This window comes from Lissotriton helveticus, chromosome 3_2 (assembly GCF_964261635.1).
Source record: "Lissotriton helveticus chromosome 3_2, aLisHel1.1, whole genome shotgun sequence".
NCBI classification, from domain to species: Eukaryota; Metazoa; Chordata; class Amphibia; order Caudata; family Salamandridae; genus Lissotriton; species Lissotriton helveticus.
The window spans coordinates 149801688-149821916 of NC_136062.1; the positions used below are offsets into that span (position 1 = coordinate 149801688).

At 46.8% G+C, this 20229-nt stretch overlaps 1 protein-coding gene across 1 annotated transcript in view; it reads left to right on the forward strand.

Moving 5' to 3' along the window:
* SEC11A (SEC11 homolog A, signal peptidase complex subunit) overlaps positions 1–20141 on the forward strand; it is a 195781-nt gene extending 175640 nt beyond the window's left edge. The window contains exons 5-6 of the mRNA XM_078684943.1: positions 10105–10162; positions 19591–20141. Coding sequence (XP_078541069.1) covers positions 10105–10162; positions 19591–19641 — 109 coding nt within the window. The 3' untranslated portion in view covers positions 19642–20141. The remainder of the gene's footprint in view (positions 1–10104; positions 10163–19590) is intronic.
* The last annotated feature ends 88 nt before the right edge of the window (positions 20142–20229 follow it).

Sequence of the window (20229 nt, forward strand, 5' to 3'; positions counted from 1 at the left end):
TGCTTTCTCACACCCAGGTTACTGTCAAATATTTTTGCCCAACATCAATGAATGGTGTGAATCCCTCATTTCTTGACCATAACCGAGGTTGCGCTTCAGTGGAAAAAAACCTAGCACAATGTGTTTTTTTGTTTCAAGCAGTTGTACACGCTCATTATAAGAGATGTGAGAAGTTGGCCTGGTATATGATCACTATTCTAGTGTGCACCTTGCACCAGTCCAAACAACCCTTATGGTGATGGTTGTAAGTCAACCTTATAGACCAGCTATCCTAGTGGTAGCGTGGACAGAACAGTCTTAGGCAAAAAGACTCTTGAGGGCGTGTAAAGCCAGCTGTTTTACCATATGTAACCCCTTGAATATCACATGAAACGACACCACACAGGATATATATAAAATATAGGTATTTATTTACTAACACACTCCTCTGAACTCTTTATGAGGTCAGAGGCAAAAGCACATAATAAGTTACACTTAGAAATACTTTAAATAGCACAATTTACAGTTAGGCCCTAGGGGCGTGTAAAACCATATACTAAGTAAGTGGTATGAGAACCACGACTTGGGAAAGGAGAAGGCCTAGGGCCTAGAGAATCGCTGGGGCTACACTATCTGACCCTTGGGTTAGGAGTAAGAGGCCCTCAGGCGGCGCGTGCAGTGTCTTTACACACACGCGGGAGTCAATGTTAAGTCAATGGGAACTTAGAAGGTAAGTAAATGAAGATTTAGGACACTTCCGGTCTAGCTATGAGTAAACAACTAGTAAATCTAGACACTAGGATAGTCAATCCCTACTGGAGCACCGAAGTACTCGCGTTACCTCACCCTCGGGCTGCGGGTGCATAGGTGTCAAAGTGTGTCGGGTTTCGTCGTTGTTCTCAATGGAGCCTTGAAGAAAGATGCTGCAGGTGACCAGGTGGAAGATATCCGGGTGGATCCAAGGGTGGGTCTAGGATGAAGAGGACCTGAAAGCAGAGGGGACAGAGTCTAGGTCACTAGCCAGTGACCGGGTGGAACCAGAGAGGAGCAATCAGGTGTGGATGTGAAGCTTGTCGTTGCAGCCACACGGACCAGGAGGCGTCGAGGACAACCAGGTGCTGGAGAGGAGCTCTCCCATGAAGGTTCTCGCAGATGGAGGGGTCGACTTCAAGATTGGAGCCAACAAGCCTAAGCAAAGGCAACCCACGCAGGATACACAAAAGGCTTCTGGTGCAGACCAGGAGGGTCTGAGGTACTTCACTTTTTCAGGAAAGCAAGGGCCAGTCTGGACAACCAGACCAGCGATGGATTTTCAAAGAAGTCGTCCTCAGAGGGCTACTAGCCAACGGGCCAGCAACCGGACAATGCGTCGAGCAGAACACAAGCAGAAGGGCCCCACGCAAGATCTCGTGGAGTGTGGAGGGCTGGTCTTCAGTGCAGGTGGAGCTCGGTGTCGGGGTGTCTCAGTCCCCAGTGCACAGCTTCGAGGATGCCTCAGGAGCTGCGCTGCTAGCAAGTTGAAGACTTTCCAAGTTGCCTGGTTCCAGGGATTCCGACGCCTTCCACGGAACTCAGCTGTGCTGGAGTCGTGCAGTGGGGTCAGAGGAGTCCTGGAGTTGAGGTCTTGTCAGGCTCTGCGCTCGAGTTCCGGCGGGAACAGGGACAAAGCAAGCCGTCGAGTTGCTGGATGGTGCCTGGTTTCCCAAGGTGGTCACTCCTTGGCCACAAGGGAGATTCTTCAGTCTTCAAGTCGGTTGAATGTCGAAGGGTCCAGAGTTTCGTTTCAAAGTTTCATCAGGATTAATCTAAAGTCTCCTGGGTCAGCTTCTACCTTTATACAACTAAAGGGGGCTGGTTTACTCACTAGGTCCCTCCTATGGGTGGGACCAGGAAGGGGGGTGGTTACACCCCCTTTCCTTTGTCCAGTTTCGCGCCAGAGCTGGGGCTGGAGTGCCCCAGCACCGGTTTGAACTGGACTACGCATGGAGCACCTAGTGTGCCCCAGGCAGTGTCTGTTTCTTATCAGCCCTCCCTGTCCCAATACACAAAATCCGGTCTGGGGTGGTGCTCGCACCTCTCCAGGCAGGAAACCTATTGTCCAGGCCTCCCTCGCTGGAAGGACTCCCAAAAGCAGGAGGTCAGACTTGTGTCTGTGGCAGCAGCATCCATTTTGTGACGCCTGGGTTCTGGTTAACTTTAACCGGGGTAGTCAGCAACAACATGTCTTCTCCCTCTAGAAGGGTGGAATGCTACCCTCGTCGCCAGAATTGGTGAGGGGGTAGTATTCCAAAGCATATGCCACCTTACACGACATGTTTGGATAAAGCCAAACCAAAGTTAGCATTTAACCGCGAGGTTCATAATGCACTTAAGAGTATATGGTATGGCAATATCATAGAACAGCTATAAGGACATGGTTCCGAAAGCTGCAGACAGGCTCAGCTCATGCTAGAGCACCATCTCACACATAACCAAGCACTCTGCCTCCAGGATTGTTAAGGCCTGCCATAGGAGTGACTTATATGTTACTGTGTGTCTATATTTAAGGGTAGATATAGGAATACTATACCTAAGCAAGGGGTGATTACACGACCTTGCCCCAGCTTAGTGATCAGCCAGTTGTCAGTTTGAGTGGCCAACCAGGGATGGCATAATACATGCTGCAGCCCCTGGTAGGCCTTGGTTACACCTATGCCCTGAGTACCTAGGGTACACTTCTACAGGGGCTGATAAGGTGAGCCAATTCCCAATTGTGGATGTACCTAGAGTACATGGTGTGAATTTAGAGAGAGTGCATCTGGGCTGTGGGTCTGAATAGCAGGCCCACAGCCACATCCAAGTCTAAAACCAGCAAAGCAAAAGCAAAAAGTGGGGGTGACCATAGGAAGCAGACCCTACTCTCCGACAAGAGATGCAAAATGAAAATAACAATCCCTGGTTGTAGTGTTCTCCCATAAAAAGGAGCACTTAGTGTTATCAGATATAGATGGCCACTACCTTGTCGCGTAATAAAATAGGAGCTCTGTTTAACATCACCCTACCAATGTTCAGTGCATGACTATCTTATTGGCCATCATTCGGTACGTACTTAAGAAATTATGTCTAAGTCTTAACTCGCATGCCCATTGTTGGTATTTGTATATTGGAAATACATTTTTTAAATCATGCAGTATAAGGACATATTGATGAATTAGATAGTGTAGGCATGTTATTGGTTATATTGTCTGACTTTAACCCGATATTTAAACATTTCAAGTCGGGATGTGGCAGAATTTAATTGCAATATTTGTTACAAAAATGATTCCAGCGCCTGCAACACATGAAATAACAATCTGTGTTTTCATATTGTTACACATCATTTGAATGAATGATTTAGCCCCAGGGAATATGCAAGAGCTTTAGCCTAATTTTGAGGGATTCCGACGATGGTTTTAACATTGTGTTAATCATTTTTCCGGCATAGTGATGGACTTTATTTCACTCAAGGATTATATGCTTTATTTGGTCTCTTATAGATTATGTAGGGTGCGTTTAATTTTTGTGCATCACACTTAGCTGTAGCTTTGTGATACTTTTTATGCTATCGCTAATATCTTCAATAATGTGTGGTAACTTTGTATTCCAGGAGTATTGTGTTGGGGTCGCTATTGTTTGTATCTTTAATAATAGTTTGTGTTTGAACCTTGCTCAGTTTGTACTAATAAAACATTTAATAGGATGCTTTTATTGGTGATTCAGAGGACCGTAATCTTGACCCTAGATCTCCAATAAAACAGGGTGAATTGTAGCATTAAAAGGCTTCACTTTGTATCTGTGCAGTGGGAGTTTTACATATGTGTCCTCAAAATCATACCTACCAGTTAGTCAATTTGTATACTAATGAGAGATATGCAATGTTTTTAGTATCTCAAGGAGAATATTGTGAAATGTACTACTGCTCCGGATTAAAACAGTAGTTTGACCTTTAACAACTGACTTGTGTGTGTGTGTGTGTGTGTGTATTGAGACTAAAGCTCCCCAGCGAAAAATATTATACTGGTATCAAGGGGATCCGTTTTTTCCCCCACATTTATGTTCAGTCTGTCGCATCGAATGCCAGGTATTGATATGTTAATATGGTCAGAAAGGGTGCCTTGCTCCAGAGGTACCTAATGCACCCTTCCTAGATTTTTATTAACAAGCATTTTTACATTACACATAATTCTCTGCTTTCCATGTCAGTCAGTGCAGAAAAGGCATTCTCCAGGCTGCACTTATCAACCTTTTGAGCCGCCTTAGTTAAAGGTTTCAGAGGTTGTTTAGGGTCTGTTAAGTCAAGGATAGCTATGTTATTTAACGGTCAACTGTCATTAATATCCTTGATCCAAATATAGGAACAAGTATACACCAAATAATGACGTTTTATTTCTCAATCAAATGTATATAACATTTTATTTTAATATTTAATTTTGTAAAAAGTCACAGACCCACTGAGTAGGCCTTTCGGATCCCTAGAGATCCTTGGAAAACAGGTTAAGAGCCATGCCTCAGGGCAAAAGCAATAGGGGTAGGATTCATCTTGAGGTTGTGTAGATGAAAGAACACATTTTTGTGATCTTGCCCAAATGTGGCGTCATTGATAAATTGCCCTTCAAAGTAGTATCTGAAAGAAACACGTTAGTTAGATTCCTTACCTTAGAATAACCCACAGGCGTCAGACAGGATCCGGAAGATTTTGCGTAGCAGTACCCCTGCGCGTTGGCAGGCGTCGTCTGTGACTCCGTCGTCGGCATCGGGATGATGTCGTCGGAGTACTTAGACGCCGACCTCGCGCGCTGATGTCAGTTCTTCTTTTTTCCACGCCAGCTACCGCAGGTCCAGAGAAAGCAGTACCTTTTTGATCTTTTTGATCTCTTCTCGAGTCTCTTCTCGAGTCTTCACGACTCTCGGTGCCGGTAGGGAATGCCTATACCGCCGGAGCCAGCTCCATATCCGCATGTCCCTGGGCAGAACACGACGCCGGAGAAGATAGAGTCCAAGCAGGCTGGGTGCTCCGGCCCCGGCGCCGTCTGGTGCTTCGCCCCCGGCGACGTTGGCGACTTCGGTCCCGACGCCGCAGGCTCCCGCTGGATCCGGTTACGGATCCGGGTCGCCGCTGATCGATCTCACGACCTCGCCGGTGTCGACCCCCAGGATGTCTCCCCCGGCGCCGTCCATGATCCCTCTCTCGGTCCGGATACGGCGTCGGCCGACGCCGCATTCGACGCCGGCTGAAGAACCTTTCTTCTTTGATCCGGCTCCATCCTTTGACCCTGAGTTTCAGGAGATGGAGGACGAAGGGGAATGTGAGGGGTCTGAAGACCCTCTGACACGTGAGTGTCAGTCCTTCCAGGACTGGACAGAGGAGCTAGGGGAGGCCAGTGGTCTTGATACATCCCCTGACACTGGCTTTGTCTCCCCTCCAACCGTGGCTATGGAGGAGGGGGATGCTTATAGTGTGGTGCTGACGCGGGCAGCCAAGGCCTTGGCGCTTACGCTCTCCGTCGCTACTGTGAGGTGTAACATCCTCACTGAGGTCCTTAAACCGCAGACTGGCGCTCCGGAGCCTTTACTGCCATTCAATGAGGCTCTCATGGACGTCCTGTTGGGCACCTGTTCCAGGCCTGCTACAGGGCCCCCAGTAGATAGGAACGTCGCCAAGCGCCACTGCCCAGCTACGGGCGACCCTAGCTTCCTGTCCACCCACCCCCCCCCCGAGAGTCTGGTTATCCATGCCTCTACTTCCCAATCCGCATTCCCAACTGCTCCCCCTGATCGGGAATCCAAGAGGTATGTACAGTTTGGTAAGAAGCTGTTCTCGTCCCTTAGCTGCGGACTGCAGGCAGTCCACGCTGCTTGCCTCTTGGGCCGTTATACCCACTCTCTGTGGGATACGGTTGCGGCCGTGCTGCCAGAGTGTCCGGAGGGGGCCCGGGCAAAACTCGCTCAAGCCCTCGCGGAGGGACGAGACGCAGCTCGGTACTCTATACGATGTGGACTGGATACCACGGACTTGCTGGGCAGGCCGATGTCAACGACGGTGGCGGTCGCCGCCACGCATGGCTGAGGTCCGCCAACTTTTCGGCCGATGTTCAGAACACCCTCATGGACATGCCGTTTGATGGCAGCCACCTCTTTGGTGGCTAGGCAGATCATGCGCTTAAACGTTTCAAGGACTCCAGGGCCAAGGCCAAGTCCTTGGGCCTCTAGGGGCAGTGTCAGCAGCAAGTCTGCCTTTCGCTCCTTTCGTGGCCAAGGAAGGGGCGCCCCTCCACGTCCTGCCAGCCACGGGCCGCAGTCTAACATCCAGCACGGCGGCGGGCGTGGTAAGGGACAACGGCGTGGCCAGTCCTCATCTACTCCCGCAGCATCCGCCTCATAGCTTTCCTAGTCAGAGCTTTCAGGCCCATTTAACGCCAGTGGGGGGGCAGGGTCCGCCATCAACTCCTTCACTGGCGTACCATCACTTGGGACAGGTGGGTTCTGCAAATCCTCTGAAGGGGCTACTCCCTCCTCTTCAAGGCGACCCCTCCAGCCATGCCACCGCAGTACCACCACGTGTCGGGGGATCACTTGCAACTTCTGCAAGAGGAAGTGTCAGCCCTCTTGGCCAAGGGGGCTATCGAGCGCGTTCCTGGGCCAGAAGTAGAGTGTGGTTGCTATTCCCACTACTTTCTGGTTCCCAAGAAGGGCAAAAGGGGCCTACACCCTATCTTGGACCTAAGGAACGTCAGCGGCTTCCTCTGAAAGGAGAAGTTCAAGATGCTGACTCTGGCTCAGGTCTTAGCTGCCTTGGACCCCGGAGACTGAATGGTAGCGTTGGACTTGCAGGACGCGTATTTCCACATCCCCGTCCTGCCGGCCTACCGGCGTTACTTGCGGTTCATGGTAGGCCACGAGCACTTCAAGTTCACCGTGCTCCCCTTTGGCCTTACCAGCGCCCCACGGGTGTTCACGAAAGTGATGGCCGTGGTCGCAGCTCATCTGCACAGGTTAGGGGTCTCAGTCTTCCTCTACCTTGACGACTGGTTGTTGAAGGCGGGCTCGCCCCCGACAATCGTCAGCCACCTTCAGACTACGGCCGACCTCCTGCACTTGCTGGAGTTTTCCATCAATATGCCGAAGTCGCACCTGTGTCCCTCTCAAAGGCTCCTTTTCTTCGGAGCGGTTCTGGACTCGGCGCAGTTTCGGATTTATCCTCCCGAACAGCGGGTTCAGGATATTCAGGCTCTTGATTCCGATCTTTCAGCTTTTATCCCGAGTCTCGGTCAGGTTGACGCTGCGGCTTCTGGGGCTGATGGCCTCCTGCATCCTTCTGGTGCATCACGCCAGGTGGCAGATGCGGGCTCTGCAGTGGGACCTGAAGTTTCAGTGGGCTCAGCAACCTGTCCGACCATGTCCGGATCTCGGAGGGCACTGCGAGACAGTTGCAGTGGTGGCTCTCGGACCGCGATTGGGTCAGCGGCAGATCCCTCTCCCTTCCCCAACCGGAGCACGTAGTTGTGACGGATGCGTCCCTCCTGGGCTGGGGGGCCACATGCGAGAGGCGGAGATCAGAGGCCTCTGGTCTCCGGCGTAGTCCCGGCTCCACATCAACCTTCTGGAGCTGCTGGCGATCCGGCTTGCACTGAAAGCATTCCTCCCCTCTGTCCGGGGGAGTGTAGTGCAGGTGTTCACGGACAACACCACCGCCATGTGGTACGCCAACAAACAGGGCGGGGTGGGGTCCTGGACCCTCTGCCAGGAGGCTCTGCGCCTCTGGCAGTGGCTGGAACATGAGGGCGTGACCCTGGTGGTTCAACACCTGGCAAGTTCCCTGAACGCCAGGGCGGACGAACTCAGCCGTCAGTGCATAATGGATCACGAATGGCGTCTAAATCGGACGTGGCACAAAGTCTCTTTCAGCAGTGGGGAGAGCCTTGGTTAGATCTATTCGCCACAGAAGAGAGCGCGCAATGTCATCAGTTCTGCGCGTTGGAATTTTCAAGGCGGCACTCGCTCGGAGACGCTCTTTGTCGCCAATGGAGTTGCAGTCTGTTGTACGCCTTTCCGCCTATACCACTTCTGCCCAGAGTGCTGAAGAAGATCAGGCGCGACCGGGCCCAAGTCATCCTTGTAGCTCCGGACTGGGCACGAAGATACTTGCATTCCGAGCTACTCAGCATGTCAGTCGATCCCCCGATTCGTCTGCCTCTTCAGGAGGACCTTCTGTCGAAGCAGCAGGGGACGGTCCTCCACCCGAACCTGTCCAGTCTCCACCTCCATGCGTGGAGATTGAGCGGCGACAGTTGAGGCCATTTGACTTGCCTCCTGAAGTTTGCGATGTAATTCTGGCAGCCAGGCATCCCTCCACAAAAACGGTATACGCCTGCAGGTGGAACAAACTTGTGGCATGGTGCACAGCAAAGGCTGTGGATCCTCTCTCTGCCCCCCTTTCTGAGGTTCTCCTCTTCCTTCTTTCTCTTGCCCAGAAGGGCTCTGCTCTGGGCACTCTTAAGGGCTACCTCTTTGCCATTTCCGCCTTCTTAAGGCTACCTGATCAGCCCTCTTTGTTCAAGTCCCCCGTTGTAAATAGGTTCTTGAAGGGCATCACTCATTTGTTTCCTCCTGTTCCTTTTGTGATGCCGCAGTGGGACTTGAACCTTGTTCTAACTTATCTGATGTACGCTCCTTTTGAGCCACTTCATAACTGTCCTCTTCGTCTTCTCACTCTTAAGACTGCATTCCTGGTTGCCATCACCTCTGCCAGGAGAGTGAGTGAGCTCCAGGCCCTTTCTTTACAACCTCCTTTACTTTCTGTCCATCCGGACAAAGTTGTGTTGCGGACGCGACCCTCTTTCCTGCCCAAGGTAGTCACAGCCTTCCACATCGGGCAGTCCATCACCTTGCCCACCTTCTTTCCGCCTCCGCATCCCTCGAAAGAGGAAGAGAGGCTCCACCGTCTGGACCCAAAACATGCGCTCTCATATCTGGATTGCACACGCCAGTTCCGGGTGGATGACCAACTCTTTGTTGGTTACGTGGGCGCTAAGAAGGGACAGGCGGTGCACAAACGTACCATCTCTCGGTGGGTCGTCTTGTGCATCAAGATTTGCTACTCTTTGGCGAGGAAGGAGCCTCCTGTTGGGCTGAGGGCCCATTCCACTCGGGCCACGGCGGCCACTACTGCCCAGGGTCGGGGAGTCCCCTTGCAGGACATCTGTCAGGCAGCTACGTGGGCCTCGCTGCACACGTTCGTAAGACACTACTGCCTGGACAGCCAAGTCCGGAGAGATGGCTTCTTTGGCCGTTCCGTTCTCCGTGACTTTCTGGTGTGATCTTGGTTCGCAGACCCACCACCGGGGTTGGTATTGCTGGGGTATCTATTCTAAGGTAAGGAATCGAACATGTTTCTTTCAGATGAACAAGTTACTTACCTTCGGTAACACTATATCTGTAAGAAACATTAGTTAGTTAGATTCCTTACCGCCCCACCCATCCTCCCCGTTCTGCGAACCGATATCTAGGGTTAAGGTCATCCCTTTCATGGCCCTAGTTTCATGGCACCAGTGTCGGTTTTTATCATGGCTCTGCGTTTCTGGCACGGAAAAGCTGTGCATAAGAATTGACGTCAGCGCGCGAGGGCGGCGTCTAAGTACGACGACGTCATCCAGGCACCGACGACGGACGCGGAGCCGCAGACGACGCCTGCCGACGCGCAGGGATACTGCTACGCAAAATCTTCCGGATCCAGTCTGACTCCTGGGGGTTATTCTAAGGTAAGGAATATAACTAACTAATGTTTCTTACAGATATATCGTTACCGAAGGTAAGTAACTTGTTAAACAGGTTGCACGATTTGAAATGCTGATCCATTGTGAAGCCAGTGACATGATGTTTTGAGATTAAACGTAGTTCATGAAATGAAAGGCAGTGTTAAAGTTTCAAATAAGTTAGGTGAAATTAACTTTTGCGTGATCTGTCCAACAGAAATTAAAGCAAACATTATTTTTGCAAGAATTATTTGCTTCCCTTAAGTTATATAAGATTTGCAATATTCTCTTTATTTAATACAGTAACTGACTGCACTACTGTGTTATAATTTAATATTTTCTTCGTATTTTCTAGGTTTGTCCCGTACATTGGAATTGTGACAATCTTGATGAATGATTACCCCAAATTTAAGGTATGTGACCTGCATTTGTTGGGCAGATGTCGAGTAAATTGTTTGTAATTTAATATTGCTTTTTATTTTATGAAAGGTATAAAATTTCATATGGCGAAGCAGAAGTATCTGTTTTGAGAAATCCATTGAAATTTCAAACCACCGCCAACAACTTAACTTTGGAGCAACTAATTTTCTTCATGTAACATGACATGCAGAATGCAGCAGTCATCCTTCGTGTATCTTCTATGCAGCGTTCATGTGCGCCCCCTAGCACACCTCGTGTGTTGTCAGGTGTACCTCCAAATGTATCTGAGGACACCACAATTCAATTCCTTCTGGAAAATAAACCAATGAGCAAGACCAACATCAGTACCTTTCTGGTCCATGCTTTCCACTGGATGAAAGAGCTTCAGCCGTTTACATTGAATAAAACGTAAAATCCTGATGTTTAGTGGGACCAGTTCCAACCCCCTTCCCTTTGAATGACCCACCAGTCTTAGTTCCTCATCATGCACTGCATTTGAAATGCACAACCTCTGGAATCCTATTCATTCATAGGGGTCATTTGTTCCCCAAATAAACGTGGTGCTTACATTATCGTTATCTTTCCCTCCTCCAGAAAATGCCATCACACTTCCCCACTGACCATATAATACAGCTAACAGGAGATCTAGTCAAAACACACTGTGACTGCTGCAACATATGAGTGGGGCTTCCAAAGAAGATGCAGCTTCAGGCACGCCAAAATCAGGGTATCCAACTATTCCAGAAGTTACATGTAAACAACCATAGCCCACCAATATTCAGAGTGTTATATGGGCTCCTTATGAACTCACAGATCAGGTTCAGAATCCTCTATACTGTCCACAAGACCTCCTGGCAAAAAAAGATCAACACAACACAACTCACTCCCTAGTGCACAGGAAGCCGAATCCTGCTCTCAACAAAGGTACGCCTTATTTTCCAAAATAACTTCCATGAGACAAACATGGAAGGGAGTTCTCTGGGACTCCAGTGCTTAAAATTGGAATGCCCTATTCCTATACACGAAGACAAAGAAGTGATTCAGAAAATCAAGTAAAGATCCTGCTTTATGTAAATGGGACAGTGATTGAAGACTTCTGCTTCCAGTACTTTACATTCTCTATTGCAGTATCAAGATTCTTATTTGACCGCACTTATCCCTTTTATCTGTAAGACAGGGCACATCACAATATAAATATATATATATATATATACATATATATATATATATATATCTCTTTGGCATACGAAAGTCTTCAGCATCTCTGCTTGTAAATAGACAAGACGAACCCAAAGACTGGTGCTGATTTTTTATTTAGCTCTCCACCACACCACCATTACGCGTTTCGGGCCAAACAAGCCCTTGATCACATGACATGATATATATATCTCTACATCTATAAAAAAAATACTATCAAATTGGTTATTTGATGTGCTCTAGCAACTCTTAAGGTTTGATGTGCTATTGTTATGAGGGTGATGAATTCTCACCATAAGATGTAGAAGAGGTAAGTAGCGATTGGCTTATGACTTATTTTTGACTGAATAGTCTCCATCGAAAAGGATGGAGTATAATACTACTCTAACGATCATTTGCAATGCAATCGGTCTCACATTTATTACTTTATTAGGATTTAGTAATGTACCATATTGCGCCACACCGGAGGGTGCCAAGTTGCTGATGAGCAAGCATTGTCCTGTGATTTTGGTCAAATCTCTTAAAATATAAGCAGGAATCTAAGGGATTTTGGGGGTAGGGTAAAGGAGTAAGGAGAGAGAGCAGTAAACCATATGCAATGGTGAAAATGAAAGCAGTGTCCTGTGATTTTGGTAAAATCACTAAAAATACAAGCAGCGATCTCGTAGGGTGGGGTGAAGGGGTATGGAGAGACGGCACAGGCCGAGCAGGCTGCCCTGAGCAGGAAACAAGGCGCAATGGTGAAAATGAAAATGGTGTACTGTGATTTGGGGAAAATCACTTAAAATACAAGCAGCGATCTTAGAAGGGTAATGGGTGTGGTTTGAAGGGGTAGAGAGATGGCACAGGGTGAGCTGGAAACAAGAGGCAATGGTGAAATTGAGAGCGCTGCGGAGGTTGGGAGAGACAGCACATATTGTGACTGGAACAGCATTTGAGCTTAGAAATGACTCCATTTGGAAAACATTTAAAAACTACCATTATAGATGCAATAGATCTCACATTTGTTGGAGTTATTGAAAGAATAAATTCCAATGTTTTTACCTACCCATGTTGTAGAGTACTGTACCATATGTGGCATTGCACCCTGCAACATGGCTAGAAAAACAATATTGGCATTTGTAATGCCAATTACTTGAACACCAGCAAATGCAAGAACTATTGCATTTGCAATGCTTGGTAATTTATTACCGTGTCTGAGGTCCCCTAAAAGCCCTGGGTGCACCTGAAAGGATAAACTATTTAGAAATCTGGAAAAGTTGAAAGAAAAGTCAGTCCTTTAAAAACGTTAAATCTCAGCCCTTTTATCTGCTAGATTAAAAACTGCATTCACTGTTTGTTTTCCATAAACCGGTTCAGGAGAATGTTGATGTTTTAGTGAGAGCAGCAGCAGTAATGTCTCTGTGAGGGATAAAAGCATCTTGTGAGAAAGCAGCTACAGCGAGGAGAAACTCTCCAGACAGAGATTAAATAGCATAAGTGGAATACATGTCAGACAGTTCTTGTGTCTGAGGTGGTCTCACATGCAGCGAGTCGGGACCCTGCTCCCGTTTAAAAATAAGAAAAATCGCTAGACGGGCAGACAGAATGGTGAAGTTGTCTGGTAGGTCACGTGCTCAATCTGTCTGTCATCTGAAAGTTCAAACCGGGGATAGCTTTCTGCTCTGATTTATAAGGCGCCTACTGGTACAGGACCCAGTGGCATATGTCAAAATTCCACCTTTCTGCATTGACATTTTGTGAGGGTCTCAACACCGGAATGAGGCTGGACACTCCACAGAGATTGGTAGGTCTTCTGCTGATCAGCAAAGCAGGGCTGCACTTTCTGTTGTTGTTGCACACTACCTTCAAAAAGCCACAAGATTGTGCAACAGGTTTTGGTGGCATTCTAGACACGTAGCTCTAACGCTCAGTTTCACAGATTGTATTATTTCATGAGTATGTTGTCAGAACATCTTTCCATACCAGTCATGGGCAGAGCTTGCCTAGCCTTGTAGGACTCACGTGCCGCCATTGTAAAGAAAAAGTAAAATAAACATAAAAAGACAGGCATATGGCCGCGTTCTCTGCCGCAAATATTAAAAGCTAGGCGCTGCTGCCATAGGCAGGCCGTGCTTACTACATAAGCGCTGCCTAGGCGAGACCTAAACCGCAATAAAACAGCATCAAACTTGCTGTGTAGGGCATGAGGGCAGAGCTGTGGACTCAGGAGTTCGAGTCTTGGCGTCAGATCAACATCCTTTAATTTTGGGCAAGTCATTTAAAGTACAAGCAGCGATCTCTGAGAGGTGGTGGGGCGAGGTAATTGGAGAGATGGCACAGGGCGAGCAGGCCCCCAGGAGCAGGAAACAAAGCCTCCAAAGTAAAACAATAATGTAAACTGCAATGCAAATGCAGACCGAAACATTAAGCACAGCTTCTGTGAAGCGAGCGCTGTGCTGATACTCAAGCTCAGTCAAACAAGAAAAAAAATGTTCCCAATGGAACCTATTTAAAAAAAAAAGAAGAGTACGACCATGTGTAACAGGGAAAGTCTCCTGGGAGGTTTTAAAACACAAAAAGGCAGGACTAATTTAAGCATGCTGACCAAATAAAAGCATGCATTTATGAAGGGCACGTACAGGGGCCAACGGAAGAGATGCTTCAAGCCAAAGTCTAGGTTACAGCATGCCATGCAGAGCAGCGCATGCGCTGCCCATGCTCAACCTAAAAAGGCAGTTGTTTTTTAGTATTACTCTTGTCTGTTTATTTTATTCTAAATATAAACAAACAAATGAAGGGCCATAATATTGAATTATGCACATTTTCCGCTAAATTATTGGGTGTCGTAATATATCAGATAAGGAATATTTATTTTACCTTTACAGTATGTTTCATAATGGCTGTAAGTTAATGGACTTGCTACGTATTACCAAGTAAAGGCCCAATGTAATTTCCTCTGTTCATGTCTTAAGACGGCAGAAAAACCACTTACGATTGTGGCCCCTTGCTATTTCTGAATAAAATAGTACCAGCTACAAAACAGGATTTTTCTGTTGTGTTGTCGGGCTAACTAATGCAAGCAAAGTTGTCTATACGCTTACTACCATCGAGCGCCACTAACATCCAAAATTTACAGTTTGTGGATTTGTTTAATAAATTGGCCCTTAGCTGTCACTATAGTCTTAACACCGATAATAATATCAAAGCGAACGGCAACAAAAATACATAAAAAAATAAGCAATCTGTTTGAACAAACATATTTCCATCAGTAGCTGCAGTTTTCGCTCCTTAATTTACATGATAATTGGAGAAGTATGGCACCTAGGACTTATTTTATTTTTCTTCCCGAACAGAAAATTGAATTGCTGCATCTCTTTAGCATATCATTAACGTTAACGTAGTATCAACAAACATTTCTGTATGGTTTTGTCCGGATCACAGAGCTCATTGTTTTTCTTATATTGCTTTAATGCGTAATGTTTCTGAAAGTGTTTTTTTTCGTTAGTTTGTATGGTAGTCTTGGGGTTCTAATTGATCCATTGGAAATACCTTGTCGGGTGCACCCACCTTCATCGATGTTCTGCATTGCACTGACAATTCAAACGCTTAAAGCTTGGGGTGAAATACACACTGTGAAACAAAATTGTAGCTTTTACTGAAGCGAAGGAAGTGTGGCACTCCATGTCTGAAAAAGAGTTGTTGTCTTGCATCGAATAGCCCAACTAGGTTTAGTTGTTGCTCTGACTAGTCCTGTTGAAGCTGAGCTATGCTAGTAGCGTCTACTTCACAATACCTTGTTAGCCATTCAATAGAACCTTTTTGACAACATTACGTTTGCTTTTGTTCAGGCAGCAGCATTGGCTTCAATGATTAGAAGCACGCATTTAAGCTAACAATGCATTGTTCATGGCACTACCAAATCTAAACCGTTCTTTAGACAAACTGGTTGTCTATATACCTTATCTCTTCCACCGTGCTCTACTTCTTCCAATCTGGTATTGATTTTTATCAGAAAACAAACAGAAGATGGAGATATCTGCGTATACCAGCAAGCAGCAACATTAACTTCTGTCGAGATGTAAGGACGTAGGTAGGCGGCGATATAGCCTGGTAGCCATGTGCACTAGATTGGTAGGCACGTAGAAATTAGTTCAGTAAGGCGGAATACCAAAATTAAACCCGCGGACGGGTGCGTCCAAGGTCCGTGATCTGTGAATCGTGAGCGGGTGGTGGTTGGTCGGTAGCTGCTCTCTCGGAACCGGGTAATGGTTCTGCAGAACCATTTCTACGTGCCTACCAATCTAGTGCACATCGCTACCAGGCCATATCGCCGCCTACCTACGTCCCTACATCTCGACAGAGAACTCTCTCAGCCCTGAAGAGTCATATCTGCACACGATGTGACGAAACACGTGTCGGCTTGCTTTATTTTGAATGTACTGATCAAGAATGAACTATAAATCACCATTCATGCTTCGCTGGATTAAGACTCTTTATTACGCACCTCCAATGAACTGTACCTAACCGTCTGGTTTATACATTAGAACCAATCACCCTGAACGAGTGCACAGGACTTTTGTTACTATTAGAAAGGCATTTCTATGAGATAATATAATGCTGGAAAGCTGCAGGTTATGAATTTGTTTCATTCCCTGCCAAATGCCTGTTACTTTGTGGCCCTGCAGCTGAGTCAGGAGTTAGGAAAGCCCATTAAAAATTGACTTGTGTGCCAAGAACTCTACTCCTTAGCCTAGAATTAAGACTTTAGAAACAGGACTTTAGCTGGTCATTTGCTTCAGGATATTTGATGTTCATCCAATGAAGGCAGATGTTCTCGCTCCTTCATAGGTCTTGCTGTTTCAGTTGGACTGGTCTGCTAGGAAATCGTTTGACACTCCACTCCAGTGGTAACTTGGAATCTTACATCCTCCCCTGAACACATCTGGTAGGCAACTTAAGAGTCAGAGAGAAACTATTCCAAACATCTGCCACTTCCTCAGAGGTTCTTTTTTTCCCTTCCAACTGAATTGACCTGGTCGAAGAACCTTCATCCTGTTAACATTTCACTTGAGTTATATTATTCCTATTTGTAAAGACCACTATGAATAGCGAGAATATCCTGTTGCTGAGCAGGTGCTTGTGCCTAGCCCTGCCTAGGGTAAGTTGGTTAACTGAAAAGGCGAGTTTGCAGCTTCTTGATAAACACAAGGAGAGAGGAGGAAGAGACTTTAATGTGGAGTGGGAGACTGTTCCATGCTTTAGCTGTCCTCTTGCTCTGGTTCTGTGTATGCTTGGAGTGAGGGTGTGTGCAGGAGTCAAGTGGCGGTATCTGTGTGGTTAGTGCAATGAGATGCGATGAACAGATGGGGGGCCTAAGTTGTATAGTGTCTTGAATGAGTGTGTGAGGAGTTGGAAATTGGCACGTTGGTGTATCTGGCACCAGTGTAGCTCCCTGAGGTGTGCTATGATGCGAGTTCTGTGTGAGAAGTTGAGGATGAGCCTGGCTGCGGAGTTGTGGATAGTAGTCTTCTGGTGAGTTGCTGGTTGATCGAGCATAGAGATTGTTCCTATACTCCGACTTGTTGGTGACTTGGTCATGAGTTGAGGGTTTTTCTGGTGTTACTTGGGAGCCGCTCGAGGATTTTCCTCAGTATATTTAGGATGTGGAAGCAGGATGCAGTGACAGCATTGACTTGTGCTTTCAAGCCCAGTTTGCTGTTGATGATAATTCAGAAGTTCCTTGAGTTAGTTAGTTTGGCTGGCCACCAGTTGGAGTCTCATGGGGAAGCGGTTATGCCGAAGATCACTACATCTGTCTTCTCTGTGAGGAGCTTGAAAACACCCAATTAGCGACGTCAGTTATGCAGGTATAAGCTTGTTTCAGGTTTTGGGAGTCTCATCTGAGTGGGAGTTGTGTGTTGTTGGCGTAGGGGAGGATATTGATGATGTATGCACAGATGACATTACCCAGAGGAACATTGTGCATTGAAGAGAGTGGGGCTGAGTGATCAACCTTGAGGCACTCCGCAGATGAGTTTGCAGGCTTCTGACACACAAGGAGCCTGGCTGACAGCTAGTGTTGTATCAATTAAGAAGGAGCAGATCCAGTGAGCGAGGCCCTTGGGTGCCAATGTTGTGCAGGCACCTCATGAGTATTGGCAGTGAGACCATGGCAAATGCTGGATAGAGGTTGATGAGAATGAGGGCTGCCATGGATACAAAGCATCATGCAGATGTCTTCTGTGAGAGTGATGAGTGCTGTTTCTGTACTGTGCTTCGGCCTGAATCTGGACTGTGTGATGTTGAAGAGCTGGTGGTTGCTGAGGTAGTCAGTGAGGCATTAGCTAATTATTTTCTGTAAGAACGTGGCTGGGAATGGTAGGAGGGAAATGGGTCTGTAGTTGGAGACTGTTCCTGGGCCAGCAGATAGTTTCTTGAGCAGGGGCGTGATAGTGCTGGGAATTTACCTGATTTGATGGAGGTAATGAGGGTGGGTCTTAAAGCAGATTGGGCCCCTGAGTGGGTGATCTTCATGGTAGTGGCGGTGATCCAAGCAGTCAGGGTACGTTCTTTGACCTTGATGGAAAGTAGAGTTGCAGTGGTCCAGTTGAGGGTCGAAGTTGCTGTTTATGAAGATGATTTTATTACAGAAGAATTCTGACAGCATGTTGCAAAACATTTTGTGAGTGATGTTGCTGGAGGTGGCAGGAGGAGAGGTCAAATCTTTGATGGCAAAGATTTTCTTACTGCTGTTTGTGCCAAGGTTGGTGTGGTCTGCAAGAGCTGTGCGCTTGGTGTTCGTATCTGCTGGTGGTGGCATCTTAGGGTGTATTTGAAGAGGTCTTTAGCCATTGTTTTCTAGCATGTTCTTCATTTGTGCTCCTGATACTGACAAGGGCTGTCCAGGTCATAGTTGTTGGCTTGTTGACTGTGATGTTGCTGATTGATGAGAAAATCAGGTCCAGTAGGTATCTGGTGGTGAGGGTGAGTTTCCCAACATGCTGAGTGAGGCTTAGTTTCTGAAGTTTTTCTAGGAAGGCTGTAGAGTTTGGTTTGATGCGGTCTTCTAAGTGAAAGCTGAGGTCTCTGCGGCGTCTGAGGGTGCTGGTGTTGATTATGGTTGCGACTAAGTCTGTGATATTGTTGCCATATCGTAACAGGGTCCTGTTGTTCAGCATACTAGAGAGAGTAGTTGGCTGTGATGCGTATCTTGAACCTGTGATGTTCCATGTAGTGATGCAGGTGTCTTTGTAAGTGGTGCAGCTGATGGTGTCTTTGAATATGATGGCAACTTCGCCTTCAGGTTTTTGCTGACTTGCCTGGTTATCTTGTAGCAGGCCGGGATGACTGTAGTGAAGTCCAGAGCAAAGGTTTGATTCAGCCATGTTTTCATGAAGAAGTGATAATTCGGAGCATGGTTGTACAATAGGTTCCATATCTCCTTGGCCTGTTTGGTGAGTGAGCGTGTGTTGAGGAGCATACATCTGAGTGTGGCATGTTTCCTGGGTGGTGGTTGGTCTCTGTGAGCATGAGCTGGTTTTTGTGAGTGTGAGCGAGTCGGATGCTGTTGGTGCAGGAGTGGTGGGTGTAGAAGAGTGCATGAAAACTTGCAGGAGTCACATGGGAATGCTTCCTCCATGTTGTGTGGTACCGTATTGCAGCAGTGCCCCAAGCGGCAGCCTGGGTTGAAAGCACAGCAGAATAGCGGTGGGGAAGGATCAGTATTCCTAGTGCTGGGCGTGGTCCAGGCGCAGACTGACTTGTCTTCGTAGCCACTTAGGGGCACCCTCTGCACACTAAACCACAAGGAATAGGTCCTTTTGGGGCACAAGACCCAAAATTCTGAATAGATTTGTTGACCTTAAATCTATTGTTCACAGGCGCAAATTGCAGCATCATTTTTCTGTCTTACTCTTTTAAATAATGCGGATAAATTGGTATTTAAGATTTTTATTTTATGGTTTTCAATCAGAATACATCTGCACGGCAGTGTACAGTTGACTCAACTCCGTTGTCTATTGAGGTCGTTTCATGAATTCACCACCATCACCTCTGTTCGTTGCCAAAATGTAGAAATATTTAAAGAAGATGGGGGTTATTAAGCTACCGTTTTCTACCATGTGCAGTGTCTAAATTATAGTATTGATTTAGGTTACTGATGTATTTTGATTCTGAACAGACCCTCTCACTTATTATCCATATCCCAAATGCGATTACATTTCCTATTCTTTTTCCTTTACAGTATGCCGTCCTCTTTTTACTGGGGCTGTTTGTGCTGGTCCACAGAGAATAACGATCGAGCCGTAAATCTTCTGAAAGGACGTGCCCTGTGCTTTTGGCCACAGAGCACTGCAGAAACCGATGGTCCATAACATGTCTTGAACAAAGATTTTTATGCTTTTTTGCCGCACAGGTTTTATGATTTTATTTTAATTTTTTTTTTACACACGCGTATATATTTCGGCAGGTTTTATTTTGTAATATGGATTACAGTATTTAAAACGTACTCCTTTGTGACTCTGTTTAGCTGTTTTTGTACATCAGTCAAATGTTTTATATTAAAAGTTAAAAGCCAAAGCCTTCGGTGTTTGTACTTAGAAGCCCAGCTTCCCTTCCCTGAAGTGCCTACCCGAGAGTATTCTTGTATGTAAGTTAATGCTGTAGCTATTAACCTGTGTAAACCTGCCTGGTTTTTTGCCTCCTGACAGTGTCGATGGTGCTGTCCCAAAGTGCAGTTTCGAGACGCTGCACATTTTTTTCCGTAAACTTGAATAAAGTAATTTCCATATCGTATCCGAGGATCCGTGATGCCTTTTTTGCTGCTTTTAGAGCAACCGACGCTTGCTGTTAGCCACTCTGAAGGGGCTTCCAGTCCATCCGT